At 45.3% G+C, this 23,145-nt stretch overlaps 1 protein-coding gene across 12 annotated transcripts in view; it reads right to left on the reverse strand.

Annotated features, from left to right (window-relative positions):
* LOC147017666 (teneurin-3-like) overlaps nt 1-23,145 on the reverse strand; it is a 420,926-nt gene that overhangs the window by 114,969 nt on the left and 282,812 nt on the right. For all 12 annotated transcript variants that reach the window (XM_085847416.1, XM_085847409.1, XM_085847415.1 and 9 more), the window contains one exon: nt 4,728-4,922. In XM_085847416.1, coding sequence (XP_085703542.1) covers nt 4,728-4,922 — 195 coding nt within the window. The remainder of the gene's footprint in view (nt 1-4,727; nt 4,923-23,145) is intronic.

The following is a 23,145-nucleotide window of genomic DNA, read 5'->3' on the forward strand; positions in this document are numbered from 1 at the left end:
CCTGAGCTCAACACAATATACAAGGCTTTCATAGGGAGCTCCATGGAGTATGGCTCCCCATTCTCTGCTGGTGCTCCTGCCTCCCTCCTTGCACCTCTTGAGCTGATTAATAGCATGGCCGTTCGCATCAATGGAATCTTTATATTTGACGCTGACTCCAGGGGACCTTGACTCTCCCATCAGCTGTGAGTTGGTGGGCTGTCCAACCTGGCCTTGGTCCTCCTTTCCTCCCCTACTTATGCTCTCCAAAAGCTACCCCAGGTCACCAGTATTTCTCAAAAAAATCCTCAGCTGCTGACTCTCCCAGAGTCCAGGCAGGTTGCCAATTTAGACTCATTCAGCTCTTTATTCTCCCCATTGTGGTATAGTCTCTCTGTGTCCGTTGTTTCGTCTTTCTCACTTCCGTCTTTCTAATGTGCTATCCATCACTGCCTCATATAGTCACCCATGTAAATCTACAATCTCTTCTACACATGCTGATTATTTCCCATGTTGTTCCTCTCAGGTCATTGCTCCTCATTTTTGTGTTATTTCTCCTTTCATCCTCGTGTATGAACATCCCTCCACCATACCCATAATGTCCACCCTCTCTCCCCAATATTCTTTGATAACCTGTAAACATGCTACTCTTTGGCATTTAGCTCCTCCATGAACATAAAACCTTGTATCCATCCATCCATTGGAATCATACTCTGTGCAGAGCGTTGGTGCTGCCAAAGCAGTGTCCTTGGCTACTGGGCATAATCCCGTACCGGTCGCCACTCCGACACAGGATACCAGCAAGCTGGCACTCATTTTGCCGACCTCAGAAGGATGACAGGCAATCAACCCCACCTGGTATTAATTCAACAGCCAAGGGGGATTTGAACTCAGGATCCTAGGATCCCAAGCCCACCACTCCAGCCATTAAGCCAACAACAGGCATAACCCTTGCATACAAAATTTTAAAAGGTGCAATTCAAAAAAACCCCCAAAAACCTTGGCTTCTCAATCTGTCAAGACTCATCTTGGACTAAACATCTCCAAGCTGGTTTCCATGACTGGGTGTTGTCTTGATATTCTTTCCAGGCCAAGGAATCTGCTAGGAATTAAAGCACAGAAGGAGGCCATTCGGCCCATCATGCCTGCACCACACCAAACCAGATTTAATCAATCCATCGATACCCCTTCCCTTCGTGTGAAGCCTTTTGACTGCTACAGTGACACTCATTTCGCCAACCTCAGAAGGATGACAGGCTGAGTCAACTCCCTGGTGTTAATTCAGCAGCCAACGGGGCTTGAACTCAGGACCCTAAGATCCCAAGCCACCACCCCAACCACTAAACCAACACCAGGCTATCCATCACTGCCTCATGTGGTCACCCATGTAAATCCACGATCTCTTCTACACTGACATCTTGATAGGGAGAATGGATGACTGTGCGTCTGAAGTACGTCCTTCCTTTATGATCCCCAGCTCATAATGGTGTCCTTTTTGTTCAATGCAGTCCCAAGGAGTACCGCTCTCCTCTGAGAGCTGGTGCTGCGGAATCTCATAGAGTGCAGTAGGGTCCAAGGTCTCTCCACCTCTTCTGTCCCTACCCACAACACTCAGTGCTTTGTATTCACAAGCCCCTCCTTTGCACACAGGCTCTTCTAGAAACCAAAACTTGTTTCCCTTACAAAATCCAAGTTCATTGCTCAGCTCTTCATCATTACTCCTCCTCTTCTCTTATCTGTGGCATCACCACATTCAGCCTGTCTAGTTATATTATTCCATTCAGGTCATCGAATGGTTTAGCACCCCCATCTCATGCTGTCCCCCTCCCAAACACATAACCTCTTTGATTGCCACTGACACTTTTCTTAGCCCCCACACTTCCTCTCCATTCTGCTTTTCTACGTTAATTTACAGCTTTCTCAACATGTTTATTCAAGCTGAATGCATACAGCCCCAAGTTGGAAAGTCTCACATGTAAGATGGTTCTGTGTGTGTACATCTCAAGAATGCAAAGACGAAGAAAAATGAAATTTTGCACACTTCTTCACGAGGACATTTCACTTTAGTCTTTTAAGTATACCATGATCATTCGTCAATGTGCGGCTTCCGAAATGACATAATCCACCCCAGAATGATCGGTGCGCATGCACAGAGACCCCAGGAAACTGCCGCGTTCGGGGTGAAATATAATATATTATGTGTCCCGTATTGCGACCTGAAATGGCTCACAAAGCTTCGAAAAGAAGTCCAAAATACTTGGAAAGGTACCCAAGAGAAAGGACTGTGCCTTTTCACAACGAGAGACTTAGAGAACTTTCTCAGCTCGTCGAATGGGCTTTTGAGTGGATGGACACGTGCTTCACAAACCCCTGACGGATCGCTACCAGTGAATGGACTGTGTATCTGAATTAAGTACTTCTGAACGCCGATGGGAAGGACATATCTGGGTGTTTTGAATGTGCAGGGTAAGTTTATTGTGATATTTCTTATTAATCTTGAGCCCCTGTCTTCTTATGCCTAGTGTTGGCTCAATGGTTAGGATGGCAGGCTTTTGATCCTCGGGTCCCGAGTTCAAATCCTGCTCAGCTGTTGAATTAATACCAGGTGGGGTTAACTCGGCCTGTCATCCTTCTGAGGTCGGCAAAATGAGTGCCAGCTTGCTGGTATACTGTGTCGGAGTGGCGACCCGTCCAGGATTGTGCCCAATAGCCAGGGAGACTGCTAAGGCAGCACCAACGCTCTGCACAGAGTACGGTCCCAATCTCCTCGTCTTGCCTTCTTCATATCTGTTGCTTTTCTTGAACGAAATAAATGTTGTTTTGATTTGATTTGATTTTAATCTTGTTGGGAGGGGAGGGGTGGGAGGGAGCTATTGGAGCTCTGAGGGTTAATATATATATATATATATATATATATATATATATATATATATATATATATATATATATATATATATATATATATTGTTTGGTTCCAGAGTCACAAGATAAATTACACTAAATTTTGGTATATATTGCTAAAAGTTGAAGTGTGTGTGTGTGTGTGTGTGTGTGTGTGTGTGTGTGTGTGTGTGTGTGTGTGTGTGTGTGTGTGTGTTTTTGTGTTATATAACCACTGCCACTACATGCTTGCATGAACAGGAAAAGATAGGAACTTGCCACCTCTCACACACTGAAATTTATCATCCCATATTTTCCGGTATATTAACTGCGACTGTGTATTAACCACACCCCTGTTTTTCACCCTCAAGAAAAATTTAAAAAAATCTTCTCTTCTCTATCGTTGTGTTGCTTGTTCTCCAGTGCCAGATGACGGACTCTTCCACGCCGAATCGCCTCCCAGCTTCCCGGTTCCCAAACTCTTCTACAGACCGGCAGGCGGAGAGTTTGAAGGCTGCAGAGAATGATCGCCTTGACATCTTGAGAGGGAGAATGGATGACACCTGAAGATCAGTGGACTTGTTCTTGCTATGAACAGGTACTTACACTGGCACTTACAAGAGTTGTACATTCAAAATAACGTTGTTCATCAAGGCTCGTAAAAGGGTGTTTTACAACCCTTCATGACAAAGGGTCGTAAAACGTTTTTCATCATGACCAAGATGGACACACCTGTGAAGCGTCGATCATACACCTGGTAAAAGAAGATTGAGATTGTTGCATTTTACAACTCTTGTAAAGTATCAGACGTGTAAGAAATTCGGACTTGCATGTGAAAACGGGCCTCATTTGGCATTCATATTGACCCGGACAGGTCAAGGCCTTGGAGATTGTACGTAGCCCTGTGATTGGTACTGTCGCGTCAGAGGCTCACGTCAATTCGTAAGTCCCAATTTGTACAATAAATCTGAAGGTTTGAACAAAACCTGCACCCAGCTTTAACTGTTTTCGAGTTAGTATCCAGAATGATAAATCCGATGAAAATGAAACTCGGCACTAAAATTCAAAGGGACCACTTTAACAAATAAAATCAATTAATTCTCCTCGTTAATGTCATCAATGATGTCATTGAGAAAGTGTTATCCAAAATCGCTGTCTGTTTATTATATTAGGAATGCAATGTCGCAGTTGACAGTTGAAACTTCCGACAGTCCTCCACGGTGAAGAGTATAAAATAAATACAGCAAATCTGAAATGACATCATCAACGATGACATATACCAATTGATTGTGTGTTCTATAATGTCAGAAACACAAAAGCATTAAACAGTAAAAGCTGAAATATTTCATTTTGTACAAAAATACTTCGTCAAGAGTCTGAAACACCTTCATTTCGGTTCATTTTCACAAGAGTGTAATGAAGGTCCCAGGTTTGAGCAGACAGTCATTCGCTGACCTTTTTGGATTCCTTTCCCTTGTCAATCTGTTTTTCTCCCTACCCTACTGTTAGTGCATCGACTCTCATTCTCTGTCATCAGGGTCTACCATGACCCACAAAGGATGTTTATAAAAGGTGGCAGACACACATTGGTCTTCTTTGGACTAAAGTCCTGACTTCATCTGATTGCATGGATGTACAGACAAAGGCTGTTCAGCTTTATAACTGTGAAAAGCATTTATAAGCCGAAGCATGACTCACTCATTTCACTAAATATATATAATACAGCATTGTTCAAATCGTGATTGCACTGACAGGCGATGCAACGTTCCCCTTTGTGTGCAATCGGTATGAAACCACAGCATAATGAAAGATTAACTGACAAGCTGAATGATGAAGGGAAAGCTTTTCTCTGCTGTTCCATGACTCACCGTGATCGCAGACCTGGCCCGTGTAACCAGCATGGCAGACGCACGTGCCGGCGAGACAGGAGCCATGCCCCCCACACAAGGGGTCCAGGCACTCTGTGGCTGAAAGCTCACACTCAACACCTTTCCATCCATCGAGACATACGCAGCGACCTCGAATATAATCTCCATTTCCGCTGCACAGTTCAAAGCAGGGAGCTGCGTGGCACATAATAAATAGATGCACAATATAGTCAAAATTTCCTTCATTGGTTTTCTTACAAGAGTTGTTTTGAAATAGACAGTTGACTCTCATCAAGATAAACTTGACAAGATGAGATTTCAAAAATAAAATTTCATCAAAATAAAACAAAACAATTTAAAGCTCATGGAGAGACTGGGGCACACAATGCATGGCAAGGTATGGATATCCTGATGCCAGACCACAAATGTCATGTGATCCAGCTTGAATGTGCTTAGCAGTTACAGTGTAGAGGGGGGAAAATAAACCTCATTATCTCAGGAACATCTGGCATTTAGGATTAATGACTTTTATCCCTTTTGCAGTACTATTGGTAATGGCACCACGCTGAAACCTGAAATTAACCATCCCAACCTTCATTCGATTGTTTATCCACACTAAAGCTGCTTTTGTTTCCGAAAGGTGTTCTGACTGTGATGTTTCGTGCAATCTTGGCACAACCAGCTTTGAGGTGTCCTGAAAGTGAAGACCTGATGCCAAGGAGCATTAAAATAGAAAACATCTTGCTATTCCGATGTGTCTCTTCAGGCTGACAAGATGATTTAGACCCGAGAGGTACGCACACTCACCTCTAAACCGTCTAGCCTGGGTTTGAATCCAGACCCAGCTATAAACTGTCATCGAGGTGTTTCACAGGCAGGATAATTCATCAATATGTGTGCCATCCCTCAGATGGATGTTAAGCCGAGCGTCCCATCTGCCGGCATGAGTTGGTGGATGTTTAAGATCCCACAGTGTCCTTCGCGAAGAGTCGGCGAGCTATCACCAGCACCCTGAACAAATTCCAAATTCCTGCCATAACTACTGCTGGGAGATGGATGGCAAACCTCCCAGCATGACTCTGATCCAGAAACTGCGTCAGCAGAACCAACACTTTGTAAGACAGAGTATGTTACGCACATCGGATCGGATTTCTGTTAACAAAACGCTCAAGGACAACAATGTTGAAAATTTGTGGAACTGAGCCTTCCATAAAGCCCCCAATGTAAATACAATTGAACGAATCTGGAATGTCTTGGAATGCTGCCTGAGAGCCAGAGTAGGAATGCTTTTGGAATCAGCACACCTACTCTTGCTTCGGAGGAGGAATGTTAGGTCTGATATTGACCAAATGTGGTGCAAAGTATTAGTGACAGTGACGCTCAATGAAAAATCCAATAAAAAGTGGTTTCAAAAAAATCACCGTGTATGTTTCCGAACTTTATTTATACTTTTGGTAATATACAAAGTGGCCCAAAAGTCAAGAGCCAGGGGGATTAATATTGCATAAAGTAAAAAAGTTTTTATTAAAAAAGTTTTAAAAAGTTCAGAGCACCATAAAGTAAAAAAAAAAAAGTATGTGTATGTGTGTGTGTGTGAAGTAAGGACTTAAAAAAAATTATTTCTGAGAGTAAAGACAATTTGTTCATTAATTGATTACGCTGCGAGATTACTAATGATTGAGATAATTACAGTAAATGTTCGAAATGCTGTCCATTAACTTGCGGGCACTTTTAGATCGTACACACACATGATGTTTTGATAGTTCTTAGCATCTCAATACTGATCTTTATGCCTGGTGTTGGCTTTATAGTTGGGGTGGTGGGCTTTGGATCCTAGGGTCCTGAGTTCAAATCCCGCTCATCAGTTGAATTAATACCAGGTGGGGTTAACTCGGCCTGTCATCCTTCCGAGGTCGGCAAAATGAGTGCCAGCACGTTGGTATACTGTGTCGGAGTGGCGACCCGTCCAGGATTGTGCCCAACAGCCAAGGAAGACTGCTTAAGCAGCACCAACGCTCCGCACAGAATAAGGTCCCGATCTCCAATACTGATCTTTGGAAACTCAGTTATGATATATTTCCTTCAATTGTTCGATGTTTCTGGGACGGCCAACACAGATGACCCTCACAGAAAGAAATCAAGAGGCGGAAGGTTTGGTGACCTCAGAGGCCATTCAACAAGACCTCGCTGTCCAATCCATTCGTCTGGAAAGTCGTTATTAAAAAAGGAAGCTCCACCCTCTCATCTTTTGTTAATCTTGCTGCCGTCACTTATCTGGAAAGAAAGGAAGGGGTGATTAATTTTATTAAATATACATGTATAAAATACTAAATAAGGTAAAAATTAATTATTGCAGTTCAACCGCGCAAATCCTGTGTGGATCCAGACTTTTGGACCACCCTGGAGAGTGCCGGAATAAAATCAGGACACGGTGAATACAAAAAGTTACAAAAGGTAAATACGATGGGAATGCCAGCGGTTCAACCTTGGAAAATGAAATGCTCCCAGAATACAAAACTGTGTCAATGATTTAAGGTAATTTGTTGTCAATGTTACATATTTGTTCGGAGTTACTATTATGTTGTGTCCAGTGGTATTGTGTCCAGTGGGTATTGTCCAGTGTGTCCAGTATTGTGTCCAGTGTCCAGTGGGAGGGTATTGTGTCCAGTGCGATGTCAATACACTTGTGATTCCCAAACTGCTTGTTCTTATTATTATGATTGGATTATGAAATCGGAATAACCGTATAATTTTCCACGTCAAATCAAAAATACAAAGTTTTTCAAACTCCTGTAGTTCCTTTCAACACTGAAGGTGGACGCCGGTTATGTTTTCACCCCTGTTTGTCCGTTTGTCTATCAGCACGACATCTCAAAAACTTATGGACAGATTCAAACAAATCTTGGTCGACTGGTTGGGTGTGTGACATGGCCGAAATGATTAGATTTTCGTGAAGATCCCGATACGAGAATTTTTGTTGAGCGATTCTTCACCATTGAGAAGATAGCACCAAAAATGATATACAACAGGATGTCTCAAAAAGTTGTGGACGGATCGGACGAAACTTGGTGGACGCGTCGGGTGTATGACATGCATGAATTGTTTAGAATTTGACAAAGATCCGGATCTGGATTCGAGAATGTTTTTTTTTTTAATTTCTGAAGTCATTCTTCACAATTGAGAGATCGGCCAAAAACGATGTATAGCACGATATCTCAAAAAGTTATGGACGGATTCGGATGAAACTTGGTGGATGAGTTGGGCATAGCAGGTGACAATAACAAGCCGATAAGATTTAGCTTCAGGTGCGGTAAGATAAGATAAACTAAGCCTGCACATTCAATCCGACCTGTCAGTAGGATACAAAATATGAATTATATTCAGCCTGGCGGAGGTTTGCGCTCTACAGAGTGCCGTTCTTGTAAAGTTGTGTTCAGGATGAAATTGTCACAAATTACTGTTTAACTTTACATCCTCATCCGACACGATTCCGTGTTTAATTGAGGACGAGCCAAGAGACCATAAGAGCGAGTGCGGTTGCATATTGTGAAAGGGAAAGGACGAAGTATTGTGAAAGGGAAAGGACGCATGCGACAAAAACAATGGAAATCTAAAGGGCATGAGGAGCATCCCTGAAAGTAATGAAATGCAGGAGGTAAAATGGAAAGGCGAAAGAGGAAACGGCAATGTCGAGCTCCCTTCCAATAGAAAGCCTCAATACCACCAACACATAAACAGATGAATGCTTGAAAGGTCGAAGCTCTAACGCAAGGTGCCGCATGATAATATCCAGGGAATCACCAAGCCTATTCGCCACGTTACGTGATGTGGAGGAGGAAAGCGCATCTCAGGTGTGGTCTGCGAGGAAACCCGTGGGGTTCTCAAGGTGTATTCCACAATCGTAAGTGCAAAGCTTGCTGCCACGTTTGTGGTCGGCGCTTTAAAGCACCAGGGCCTGATGCCCAAAAGTTTTGGCGATTGAATCTTTTGGAGTATGTCTCAGCAGCATCAACAAAAAAATGGCGATGTAAAGCGGCACTAACATGTTCATTGAAAGGGAGCTTCACAGTTGTGATGATGTTTTGATATGGAACAATTTTATTTATCATACATGACTCTGTAATGCTTGTCGAGGCGACAAGTTTGTTCTAAATGTTGAGTACAGCGAAAAGCTGCTGTCAGATATTAATACTATCGCTACACTATAAGCACGATGAAAAGATCTTGGAAGTTTAGAAAATTTCTGGTTAATTCCGGATATTGAACCATCCTGTGTTAACAAGCAATTTTTAGCAGCTTCTGTTCACTGAACTATCAAGAAATGATGAGTGGTTTGTGGGGAAAGGGTCTTCATGAATGTTTTTGGTATGAATATGTACAATAGACGTAAAAATGCATGCTGGGTCACCCGATCAAGATGGGTTATTTCGACTTTAGTGAAGTATCAAGACCGGGTTTGAGGTCTCGACTGGCCGAACTTGCACGTGCAGTCTACGCAATGCCCCTCTCCCGGTCGAGATAGTGACACGCCACCGCCCCAGCCAATTTGAGATGAGAGGCGGGCATACGTTATGTGATGTACGATGCGAGATTGCCGAATGTTCTGGTATTTAAATGTTTATACTGTCAACCCCACTATTCACGGATCCGCTATTCACGGACCCTGCATATGCATGGGTCATAAAGTGCGACCTTATTCTACATTTATGATTCACGTATTCGTCGTTTCTAAATGTTTATTAATTTTTTTTTTCACTTTTATCAGGACTGGTTTCCTTGATCCACCTGAGAAATTGGAAACCAGCCAACATCACAGCATTACGTAAAAAGGTGCAAAAATGGATCCCTATTACAACCCAATTAGCTCATTGTACTTCCAAACATCAGCAAGGTCATGGAATCCATCATTGCAGTTGACATATAATCATTCCTTTTCTAAAACAGCCTCATCTCAGATAATTAATTTGGATTCAGATCTGGTCACTCTATCTTGGACATGCACTTCTACTCTCCCAAAAATGGTGGAGGCCATAAATATCAGACATGCGATCAAGGCTGTCTCTCTGAACATATCTTGAGCTTTTGATACAGTCTGGCATTCTGCCTTGCTCTCCAAACCGTCTACCTATGGAATCCGAGGCCAACTCAACTTTTGGACTCCTAACTTTCTCCTCTCTCATAGCCAACGTGTGGCTCTCAACGGAACCCTTTCATTTCCTCTCCCTGTCAAGGCTGGAGTACCCCAACGCAGTGTGTTAGGTCCCATATTATTCCGAATCTTCATCAATGATCTCACTAACTCTCTGGAAAATCCTCTTTACCTCTTTGCTGATGACTCCACTCTCTGCCGTGACATCTCTCATCCTTCTGATGGAGAGGCAGCAGTCTCTTCCCTCTACTCAGGACTTGACAACATCACAAACTGGTCAAACACAATTTTGCGAATACAATATATCCATATTGTCCACCCTTTGCGTTTCCCCTTACCCATCATCGTTACCCGCATCCCTTGGTTGTCTGTCTCCATCTACCTTCCCCCTCTGTCCTGCTGTTAGTATTTCCCCTTTTAACTGCTGTGGTCTGTGTTATGTTGTGTCCTGATTTGTTCTGTATCATCGCTGTTCCACGAGTCTAAATAAATGGCAGTGTGTATGTGTGTGTGTGTGTGTGTGTGTGTGTGTGTGTGTGTGTGTGTGTGTTTGTGTATGTGTATGTGTATGTGTATGTGTATGTGTATGTGTATGTGTATGTGTGTGTGTGTGTGTGTGTGTGTGTGTCATTATGTGTGTGAGTGTGTATGTGTGTATGTATGTGTGTGTATGTGTGTATGTGTGTGTGTGTGTGTGTGTGTGTGTGTGTGTGTGTTTGTGTGTGTGTGTGAGTTTGTCTCCTCCATAGTACCAAAACCATGAAACCTAGCAGCCTGAAACTTTGCATGCCTACTAAGAAAACTCCAAGAAGTGCACGACTGAAAATTGGGTGTTTGGGTTAATTAAAACACCCCTTTTGATGATAATTAACGGCCATATTTCATTATATCCTTTATCAGGCGCATCCTCGGTCAACACTCTCAATGGAGCCTTCAGGAGTATCCATGGTAACTGAAACCACCATGTTTTTGGCCTGCTCAACCATGCCTTGACTTTGAACAGGCCGCAACGATTTCTTCACAATAAAGTTTTTTTTTTCCACTTTCCTCACTCCGACTATCGAATGTGTGTTCATCAGAGCAACGAATCGCGGTATACATCGCTTTTGTAAGTACTATAGGTTTCAAATTAAAAGGTTGAAGCAATTTCATGCACGAGATGATATGATTTGCCACGATCTACTCTCACGGACGAATTAAAGTCTGTCATCGAAACATTATTTACATTTTGAGGCTCGGATATCGACCGGACTAAAAAAGTGTCAAAACCTGTTGTGAAATCTGATAATTTAAAGAAATAACGAATCTGAAAACCAAGCCGATATACCGATTTACTTTAAGCAAGCAAGGCTATGTTCCATCCTTCTCCATATATACACAAGAAAATGTGAAATTTCCAAAGCATTAAACATCTTTTTCTACTGTTTGGAGAATTATGAGTGAACAAAATAGTTAAGAATGTGCCACAATTAAACACCTTCAATGAGCTGCATGACCTCGAGAATGCTTATTCATAGCGTCTGCCAGATCTATCTCTGTATTTTTGGAGGTTTAGTGAGGTACTCCACAGGGAGTCAAAACAAATCTGGTGAAAAATGGACATTATAAAATGAAGTTATAACATTTCCGTGGATCGCACGCGAACGGTGTCCCAGATGAAGCATGCACAGCCGAGAAGGCAACATGGCAGATTATCTGCAATGTATATTTCAGGAAACCAGCGTCATTCACTGCTGATGCTTTTGATAAGCCACGTCACTCAGAGTAAGTGGTTCATGCTCCGTCATCCTGAGTGAGTGGTTCATGCTCCATCGTGGTTCGTGCTCTGTCATCCGAAGTGAGTGGTACGTGCTCCGTCATCCTGAACAAGTGGTTCATGCTCCATCATCCGAAGGGAGTGGTTCATGCTCCTACATCATGAGCGAGTGGCTCGTACCCCGTCATCCTGAGTGAGTGGTTCGTGCTCTGTCATCCGAAGCGAGTGGTTCGTGCTCCGTCATAATGAGCGAGTAGTCCGTACTCCGTCACCCTGAGCGAGTGGTTCGTGCTCCGTCATCCTGAGCAAGTGGTTCGTGCTCCGTCATCCTGAACAAGTGGTTCATGCTCCATCATCCGAAAGGAGTGGTTCATGTTCCCTCATCGTGAGCGAGTGTCTCGTACCCCGTCATCCTGAGTGAGTGGTTCGTGCTGAGTCACCCTGTGCGAGTGGTTCTTGCTCTGTCATCCTGAGCGAGTGGTTCGTGCTCCATCATCCTGAGCGAGTGGTCTCCGTCATCCTGAGCGAGTGGTTCATGCTCAGTCATCCTGAGTGAGTGGTTCGTGCTCCGTCATCCTGAGTGAGTGGTTCGTGCTCCATCATCCTGAGTGAGTGGTTCGTGCTCCGTCATCGTGAGCGAGTTGTTCGTGCTCTGTCATCCTGAGCGAGTGGTTCGTGCTGAGTCATCATGTGCGAGTGGTTCGTGCTCCGTCATCCTGAGCGAGTGGTTCATGCTCAGTCATCCTGAGTGAGTGGTTCGTGCTCCGTCATCCTGAGTGAGTGGTTCATGCTCCATCATCCTGAGTGAGTGGTTCGTGCTCTGTCATCGTGAGCGAGTTGTTCGTGCTCCGTCATCCTGAACGAGTGGTTCGTGCTCCGTCATCCTGAGCGAGTGGTCCGTGCTCCATCATCCTGAGCGAGTGGTTCGTGCTCTGTCATTCTGATTGAGTGGTTCGTGCTCCGTCATCCTAATTGAGTTGTGAAATAACACCCGATTTCCAAACCGTTTGCCATATTAACGTGTTTTATAAATTAGCGAGCCAAATTTTTTTTTCCACCTGCCACACGCAGCTGTTTCCAAAGATTAATGTTTGTGAAGATATCCCTGAAACATCGATATACTGTAAATGCAACGTTTTTTTGTGAAAGCTGCTCAAGGTTTTGGGGTGGTATACTGTGCAGTACGTACTGTAGTTGGTAATCACACTGACTCCAACGTGTCGACTCCCGAAAAATTGCCAATATTGGCCAAGCAGTAGTGTGTGTGTGTGTGTGTGTGTGTGTGTGTGTGTGTGTGTGTGTGTGTGTGTGTGTGTGTGTGTGTGTGTGTGTGTGTGTGTGTGTGTGTGTGTGTGTGTGTGTTGTTCTTAAAGCATGACATTCTCTCTGCTAACTCACCTACCCCTACCCCCTCCCCCCTCTCTCTCTGTCACATCCTTGTTCTACCCCCCTCCCAACACAGTACAGCACCCTCCTCCCACACCTCTCTCACTCTCCCCATCACCCTCTCTCTTTCTCTCTCTCTGGACACATCCGGACGGTAGTTCTGGACGGTGTTTGTCTCTGGACATGTTCGGATGCTATTTATCTCTGGACACATCTGGGTGGTGTTTGTCTCCGGGCGTGTCCGGGTGGTGTATATGTCTGGTTGGGAGTTTATCTGCAGACATGCCCGGACGTAAGTTTGGCCCTGGACAGCTTGGCTCCAGATGGGAGTTTGTCTCTGGACGCGGCCGGACGGGGTTTATGTCCAGATGGGAGTTTACCTCCGGACATGCCCGGACGGGAGTTTGTCTCTGGACAGCTTTGATCCGGATGCGTCTGGACAGGAGTTTGTCTCCGGAAATGTTCGGGTAGTGTTTGTCTACAGACGCATCCAAGGAGTGTTTGTCTCCAGACACATCTGGGCAGTGTTTGTCTCTGGGCAGTGTTCACCTCTGGACGCGTCCGGGCGGTGTTTGTCATCGGACGTCTCCGGGTGGTGTTTTTCTCCATGTGTGTCCGGGCGGTGTTCCTCTCTGGACAGCTTGACTCCAGATGCATCCTGGCGGTATTTATGTTTGGATGGGAGTTTGTCTCTGGATGGGAGTTTGTCTCCAGATATGCCTGGGCGGCATTTGTCTCCAGGCGGTGTTTATAGTATGACCAGTAGAAAATGGATTTCAGACATTATTTTGTTTCCATCTTCATTGTTATTCCATGCAGAATCATTTTGATGAAACAGTTTGAATCGTAATTAACGCTCCACCGCAATTCTGCCTTCCTTCCTCTCACCTCACACTGTCTTCCATTCCCCACCTCTCCGCTCCCACACCCCTCCCTACTCTCCCTCCATCTCTTCACTCTCCCCCCCTCTCTCTCACCCCCTCTCTCTCTCCCCCCTCTCTCTCTTCCCCCTTCTTTTTCTCCCCCCCCCTTTAGTGTCCCCGTCAGCAAAGCGACGGATGGTATTTGCTTGTAAATAAATAAATACATAAATAAAATAATAAAATAAAATAAAAAAACATTGCCCTGACCTTCGCGGCATTTTTCAGGACCGTATCCCCCGCAAATAGCGGGGTCCGACAGTACATTGTTTTGATGAGGAATTAACCTTCCACTTGAAAAATAATGTGGTGCAGCAAAATGAGGAAATTGTCCTCGGAGTTGGAAACAAATGAAAAACAAAATATTCAAACCGACCACATGCACGCACGCACGCACGCACGCACACGCACGCACACACTCACGCACACACTCACGCACACACTCACACTCACACACACACACGCACACGCACACACACACACACACACACACACACACACACACACACACACACACACACACACACACACACACACACACACCAGAGTTTGAGGCAGAGGTTAACGTTTGATGGTGATATGGTCTTGGGTGAAGGTTTTTAAGCAATGCATTTGTCCTGTAGATATTGTACCAATGATATGGCATTTCGACAGTTTCCTTTTGTTTGAATACTTCATTAAATTATTATGAAAGGAAGTCATAATGTTTCCTATCATTGGCTTTGTTTTGAATATTCCTGCATATGAACCTTCATAGATTTTGATTCTTTATTGCTGATTTTACAGTTCTTTCCTATGTCATTGCAATTTTCCCAATGCAAGTCAGCAGCTTGATTGAAAGTGATTATAATGGATACCACATTTGGTGACATGAATTTAAATGTTTCAAAACACGTGTTCGATGGGACAAGCATTGAGAGAGTGCCGCAGTTGGTGTGATTCTGCAGTTGAGGAAGAAAGTGCCTTTATGACGCGAGGCCTGAAGGTTCAGGTGGGCAAATATTCTTCAGCTGCAGACTCACGAGCTTTATTGTAATTGTGATATCGATTACAGATTACCGTGTTTCACACTGTTGTTCGTCTTTCGGCTGCTCCCGTTAGGGGTCGCCACAGCGGATCATCCGTTATGATCCGCATACTGATTTGGCACAGGTTTTACGCCGGATGCCCTTCCTGACGCAACCCTGGTCGCCTCTTACGACACAGGGATCAGGATTTGGGTTTCGACATGATTCCGGGCTGCTCTACACCCTGCCCAGTGCAGAGCCCCGGTCCTCAAGCGATCCTCCAACCCAAGCCTCCGAGTAGCCGGATTACAGGCGCACGCCACTACGCCCGGTCTACCGTGTTTCACACTATGGTATAAATAAAGCTCTGGAATCCTTGTTAAAAAAATCACGTGATATAATTCCGTCTGACTAAAGGTGTCATTCTATAAATTTCTTTAATGAGTGTTGTACCATATTATATGATTGAAAAAACCTGCAGGTAATAAAACAAACAGGTATTTAAAAAAGATTCCTTTGCAACTGTCATGAACTCTCGAACGAGCCATTTCTACTGCTGGGCATTTACATCAGCGCTATTCCAGGCAGAGGTGTGCAAGGGTGTCCACTGGATGTTATGGTCACATCTCAGGACAGACTTGATAAAGCAAGATAGAGAGTGCAAGAAAAATACAACTTTATAACCTTGTTGAAAGGCAATGTCCTGAAGTCGAAAGAGCAGATCTTTGAGGTTGCATCACCATTATGTACTATAAAACTGCTCGGTACTGTCAAGAAAAGTTCAAATGAATAAATGTAAGATGATATAAGGGGATTGAAAAGATTACAATATGAGACAGTTGCTTTGTTGCTTGCAGGAAAATGGCTTTGTGATCCGAGGACAAGTTGCACAGGCGTTTAATTTAATTTTAAATGACTGAAGGCAAGACATCAATTCACAAACTATAATAGCATGTTGTCTGGATGGACAAAGATATAGCAAACAGTGTTTTCGGTTGTTTTGCTTTCTTTAGCAGAAAAAGGAAAGCAAGTTATTACAGACACTCATTCCGCACGCCAAATGGTTTCATACTACAAGCATTCCTTATTCAAGGAAATACAAGGAACGTCAATGTAGGAGGAGGCAATTAGGCCCATCAAGACTGCACAATCCTGCCAACATCTTAGTACTGTACTCCTCCATCACCACTACTTACAGATAAATATTCAACTCAATTATAAAACTCCTCCCACTACCCTTTGCAGGGAGAACATTCCATGCATTCACCACTCCAAGTGAATGGCCCCTGTGCCTTGCTACCATCGCAACTCGTCTCTTCTTTACTTTACTCTGAAACTATGCCCCCTTGTCCTTTCAGTAATGCCATTCCTAGAGAACAGCGTCTGCAATGTAAAACCCTCTTCTGCACATGCTGACTACCTCAGAAGGTGCATTTGACACAGAAAATGTAACAAGAAACATTGTACATCAAGAAATTCTATAAATCACATTGTGAACACTGGATATATTGACGTCCTAACGAACCCTCACTTTCGAAACTTCGTGCGGAGCGCCGGTTTGGCTAGTTGGCCAATTATTATATATACAGTACTGTATATAGATTCTGCTAATTTTATTTTAAAAAACAATAAAAAAGCTTATGCACTTATTTTCTCGATACCCTTCATTATGTTAAACATTTCTATCAGATCCCCTCACAATAGTCTCCTTTCTAATGTAAAAAGTTCTCCATCTTTCAGCCACTCATGATCACTTCGTCCAGCTCAATCTAGGATCAATCTAGTTGCTCTCTACACTATACCCTCTTTATGACAACTCCGTCCTCCTCAGATGTGGCGACCAAAACTGTGCGTACACAATATTCCAGAGGAGACCTCACTCAAACACTACCTCCTTTGATTTATAATTTATCCCCTGAAGAACACAACCTAAAACTCCATTAGCTTTACCTATAATTCTGCCTGATCCCCCTCCCTACACATATTCCTTAAAATCATATGAGTTCAACTTTCTTATACTGCTCATTCACCACCGCTCTGAAAAAAACAATAGAACATGACCTCATTGTCATCTATTTCTTTTCTTGTTCTACAGTGAAAGATTGCAACAAACAGTGAAAGATTGTAGGGTGCTTGGTTGGTTCGTATTCGGTGGGTTCGTTGGTTGGTTGGGAAGGTTGAAGGAGGTTGCGGTAGGATTGGAAGTGTGCAGTTGTTGAAGGGGTCGTTGTTACGGAGTGTCTGCCCACGTCTCACCTCGGCGGGCCACCTGTTGTGCTGGTCCGCGCACACTCAACCTCGACCGGATCTCTCATCGGGTCCTGTCTGCTGCCGCGTTCCCACCTTGGACTCCGCGCTCTCCACTCAAGCTCCTCCACGGACCCAAACTCCACACGGGCGGCTGTGGTCCGAACTGTACGACTGTTGTCAGGTGCCGTACCACGGAGCACTCCTTCCCCCGAAACTCTCAGGTACCGAGAACTGCGACCTCAACTCCCTCCCTTCCTGGTTGCAAAGGGTCCCCTTTTCTTTTCGTTAGGTTTGTTTTGTCTGAGTGTGTGTCTCAAAGTGTGGCGCCTGTCTTTTAAGTAAAATTGTATAAGATCTTTGATTAATGTAATTCTTGCTTTTATTATTCTCGCATAAGTCTGCTCTATGTCCGCTTTGGTAAGTTGCTGTACAATTGTCGCTCTACATCCTCTCTCATCTTCCCCTGCATAACACAAACAATAAACCTTGTTCCTGTGACGCATGCTTTTCCTCGGCTAGTGTAAATAAATCATTGTTGAAATGTTCCCAGCTCGTTTTTGTCTTTTCCTCCATTGGTCCAGCATGGTTCGGAACTAAGTTGAGCTGGGTCTTTATTCCCTGATAATCCGTTCCTTCTTGCCGGTATGTCCTTGGCAGTTCCGCTCGGCTGCATCCAATCCGGAAAGGTAGTTGGTAGAGTAGGTAGTTGGTTGGTAGTCGGTAGAGTGATCCGGTTCGGGTAAGGCGTACCAAGGACGTGGTTCCCCAGTAGCTGAAACCGCGTGGTTAATTAGGTAACTTGATTCTAGACAGGAGGACCCGACGCCACACGGTTGAGGTATTGGCGTCCACGGTCGGTTAAGTGACCCGCCACGTCACGGAATTACATATATACACATACATAAATATATATACACATACACATATATATATATATATATATATATATATATATATATATATATATATATACATACACACAAAAATATATATATATATATATATATATATATATATATATATATATATATATATATATATATATATATATATACATACACACAAAAAAAAAATATATATATATTCACACACACAAAATAAATATATATATATATATATATATATATATATATATATATATATATATATATATATATATATATATATATATACATAAATACAAATACATAAATACAAATACATCAGTATATGTATGTATATATATATATATATATATATATATATATATATATATATATATATATATATATAAATATATATATATATATATATATATATATATATATATATATATATATATATACATAAATATATATACACATAAATATTGTTGCGAATTCGCACCCGCCGGCGTGCGAACGGCCACGTAACTCGAATCGCGGCACGTCGCCCACCGGACGGACAATTCAGTCATGAGCCTCTCGGAACAACGCCGGGAGCTAGTCACGGGTGGGGGTTTAACCCCACCACGATCATGCCAATTGCCCACCCGCGCAGGATCGGGTTGCTCGCCAAATTCGATCTACCTAAATACCTGCGCGAATGGTCGACCAGCCGATCGTACCACGCCACAGGCCGACTCCGGACACGAACCGCTTAAGCGGTCCGTTCCGTGCTACAGTGATAACCGAGCGGTGTTATCGTCGGCCTTGACAGTTCCGATTAATTACCGGGATGTTGCACCCACTACGAACCCCTTACGTGAAGCAGGATGGAGAGTCAGACAAAGGAAAGGACGCAGCGAAACGGGGAACAAGTTCACACAAGCACGTTTAATTTACACAGACCAGCACGGAAGGCACGTATTTACAGTCACAATAATCAAAAGAAAAATGCATATAAACAGCAAAGAAAGAGTTAAAACTGAATACGCGTACACACGGCAACACTTAAACAGTTCTACTTGTCGGACAGGCGCCACCCACAGTCATTCACACAAACCCAAAGAAAAGAAAAGTGGCGACTTCCCTGTGGGCCGTCGAGTCCCTCTTCCACGTCCGTCGGCATGCTCGCGCCTGGCCCCGACTCCGTGCCCTCGCGTGGTCAGAGAGTCCTCTCCGGCGTGCTTCGTGCCGGCACGTGTTGGCCGCTCGACGCCACGGACGGGGTTTCCGGCGCTATCTCCACGCGGATAAAGGGAGGGGGGGCCGTTGATGCTCGGGGTCGGGAGAGGGGAATGGCAGACGCTCCGTCCCACCAGCGGGGTCTCGGAACCGCACCGACAGAAGACCAGACCAGCTCCAGGACGAAGAGTAAGAAGAGGAAGAGCGCCCCGCCCATGTCCGACTTTTATAGCGCGGGGCTCCACCCTTCACTCCGCCCCGTTTTCGGCTCCACCCTCCTTCGAGAGGGTTCTGGAAAAGGGGCGTTCCCTCACCCCGACCGCCTCACGCTGTCCATCCACCAATCGGCGGCGAGCTGCCCTCCCCCCCTTCCCTCACACCAAGCGCGCGGAAGAATCGCGGGGGAAAAAAAAACCCACCAGCATCCTTGGCAGTTTTTGTTCGTTTGAAATCAACGATAGGGAAAGTAAAACGACTAACTGGAGGATCGCAGCCCGAATGGATCACATAAATTCCCTCTATACAATGGGTTTGGGCTAACTACACATGTACCTATGGAGATATCTCACCTGAGGGCCCTTTATGGTGTAATGCGAATTTCCACAGCCATAACAATATATATGTATGTGTATATATATATATATATATATATATATATATATATATATATATATATATATATATACATACATATATACATATATATATATATATATATATATATATATATATATATACATATATACATACATATACATATGAGGCCCTGTGAGGAGGAGTGATGTAAGTGACCTTTTTTTAATGATATGATGTTGATCGGCTCGGATGATAGGGTAAGGGTTAAAATAGTGCTATATGGCATTAACTCCAAAATGGCCAATGGGTCCCTTCCATCACTCCTCGCGCAGCACCTCATATATATATATATATATATATATATATATATATATATATATATATATATATATATATATATATATATATATTGTTACGGATTCGCGCCCGCCGGCGTGCTGACGGCCACGTAACTCGAATCGCGGCACGTCGCCCACCGGACGGACAATCCAGTCGTGACTCTCTCGGACTAACGCCGGGAACCAGTCACGGGTGGACCTTTCGGTCTCACCGCGATTGAGCCAATCGGCCCCCGCGTGGGATAGGGTTGCTCGCCAAATTCGACCTACCTAAGTACCCACACGGAGGGTAGACCGGGCGATCGCACCTCGCCGCAGGTCGACTTCGGACACGGGCCACTTAAGCGACCCGTTCCGTACTATCGGGATAACCGAGCGGTGTTATCGTCGGCCTCGACGGTTCGATTAATTTTCGGGCGTATTCAGCCCACTACCAACCCTTTACGTGAAGCAAGATGAGGATTCAATGAGAGAAATGACGAAGCGAAGCGGGAAAGCAGTTCAACATAAAGCACATTTATTCGCGATGAACGGAAAGCACACATATACAATTCCACCAAAAGCACATAGAAGGAAAAGAAACACAATGCAATTTTACACAAAAAGCAAATGTAAAAGCGAAGACACAATGCAGAGCTATCCGACTACCGAGCACACGGCAACACTTATACAATTCTACTTCACAGACGGCGCCGACAACACATACCCAAAACCAAGAAAAAGAACACCCTCAAGGATGAGGCGGGCCTGAGGCCGAGACCGGGTCGGGCCTACCCGTCTGGTGATGAGGCGTGAAGTGGCGATGGTGCCTCAACTCCGCGGGCCTCGCGGACAGTGTCTGGTAGGGGGTGGGAAGGGGGCCCCCTTTGGTCGCACTATCTCAGCGCGGGGGGAAACAGGAGGGGGTTGCTGATGCTCGGGGAAAGGAGGATTTTTTACTCTGTCTCGGGTCCCGCGACGAGCGTCTCCACCTCGACCAGGTCGCGCCGTCGGCCTCCCTGGTGTGCAGCTCCCGGCACCGACGCGAGCACCCCCTCGTCTGCCTTCGCCGCCGCCGCCTCTCCACAGCTCCGTCCTCTTCGCTCCGACTCCAACTCCGAACTCTTCCTCCTGCGAACTTCCCAACTGCACTCAACTCCAACGCACACGACGACGACGACGACGACGACTCTGACGAACGCAGCCGCTTATATAAGCCCCGTGGCTTCGCCTTTGACCCCCTGCCTTCGACCTTTCACCTCGCTCCCAATTGGCCAGAGAAAAAGTGGGCGTGAATGCATTTTGATCCATGAATTTGCATATAGCGACCGCCCTCCAACGCCCTGGAGGCGGGGCCAAATCGCCCCTCGCTCACCGATTGGACGGAACAAAAGTGGGCGTGAGTCGTTTTTGATCCGTTTTTGGAGCGGAAAATCCGTGGTTTTGTACATGCTGTTCGGCGCGCGCCCTGCACGAGTCCAATACCGGTACCCACAAGCGGCGCAAGAACGGTGGCGATGCGACGGTTGCGAGGTGTGACGGGAAAGGTCGTGGCTGTTGTGGTGAAGCGGCGTTGTGGTGGGTGGTTGATGTTGTGACGACTGTTGAGACGTGGTTGGTGGTGGTAATCATGGCGGCTGGTCCAAAATAAAGATAGTAAAAGAAAAACGGCTATCCTGAAGAGTCGCAGCACGCATGAATGACATTTATTCCCTCTAGACAACGGGTTTGGGCCTAACTACACATATACTTACGGAGATATCTCACCTAAGGGACCTGAATGGTGGTTTGCGAATTTGGTAACCACAACAATATATTGTTGCGGTTCTGGAAACCGCATGCCTCGAAGGCAATGGTATCCATCATACAGTGATCCCCAGACAGTTATTTCATTAATATACGTGCAGTTAGACCTTTCCCTCTTGTCTAATGGGTCAAACGGGACGGAAGTGTGTTGTGTGGGACTCATAGTTCGGTCTGATTCTATCTTCATTCCAACTCTTTTCCTCTTATTCTTGAAATAAATCCAAGCAGGCACCGCACCCAGACGGCCGCCTGTGAAATCCGCAGTGACACCCTCCACTGTAAGAATGCGTCCTTGTCGAGGCCAAAAGAAGCATCAACCACAAGATGGAAAAACCCGCCGCTGCAAGATACGGTATCTTAGGGAATAGTAGAACCATACATTAAATCCCAACGCTGCACAGGTCGTGGGCGGCACGCTCTTTTCAACTCTGATATATATCCAATACTTTACTTCAATCCATGACACAGATCGGGGCTGGCACCGCGCTCAGGCAGCTGCCTGTGAGGATCACCACTGTAAAAAATAACCGCATGCATGATAGCAGACCCGCACGCAGCCCCGTGATAATTACCATCGCACAGTACGGGGCACGAATAGCGCACCTCTTTGTTTGGGTCTACATGCTGGCTCACAACGGTGTCTTACCATCGATCTTCGCTTGCCACCGCGGCCACCAATATCTCCCGCGGACGGTGGGGATCTTCTCGCACTTCTGCCGCAATGCAGCCACCAGCAAGTGGAGGCATGCTGTATGGCCCGGATCGCTCGGGCCGCATGGCGTATGGACAGGACAAGCGCATTGATCAGCGCTAACCGCAGCACACAGGAGGTGCCCGAGCGGGCATGCGGGACCGGCTTGGCCTTCGGCCAGTCACCGGAGAACAGCCCGGGAGTTCGGTGCAAGGCAATTCATATCATGGGGTTCAGAGCGAGACGATTCCACAGCTCAGCGATGTCTCGCTGGATGCACCAATGAGGCCGCTTCCGGCCATGGCGGCCGGGCCACGCGGCGGCCGGGGCCCAATGGGAGCGCCCGATTCGGGCGACGATGCATCGCTTCGGGGCGGCATGTGGATCGATCTCTGCATGTGCCTGCTGCTCCACCAGTCTCGTCTGCCACTCCGCCCACTCGATCTCCGCCTTCCTATCTCTGGGATCCCTACATT

This window comes from Eptatretus burgeri, chromosome 11, assembly GCF_056783735.1.
Source record: "Eptatretus burgeri isolate ZD-2024b chromosome 11, Ebu_testis_v1, whole genome shotgun sequence".
Lineage (NCBI taxonomy): Eukaryota > Metazoa > Chordata > Myxini > Myxiniformes > Myxinidae > Eptatretus > Eptatretus burgeri.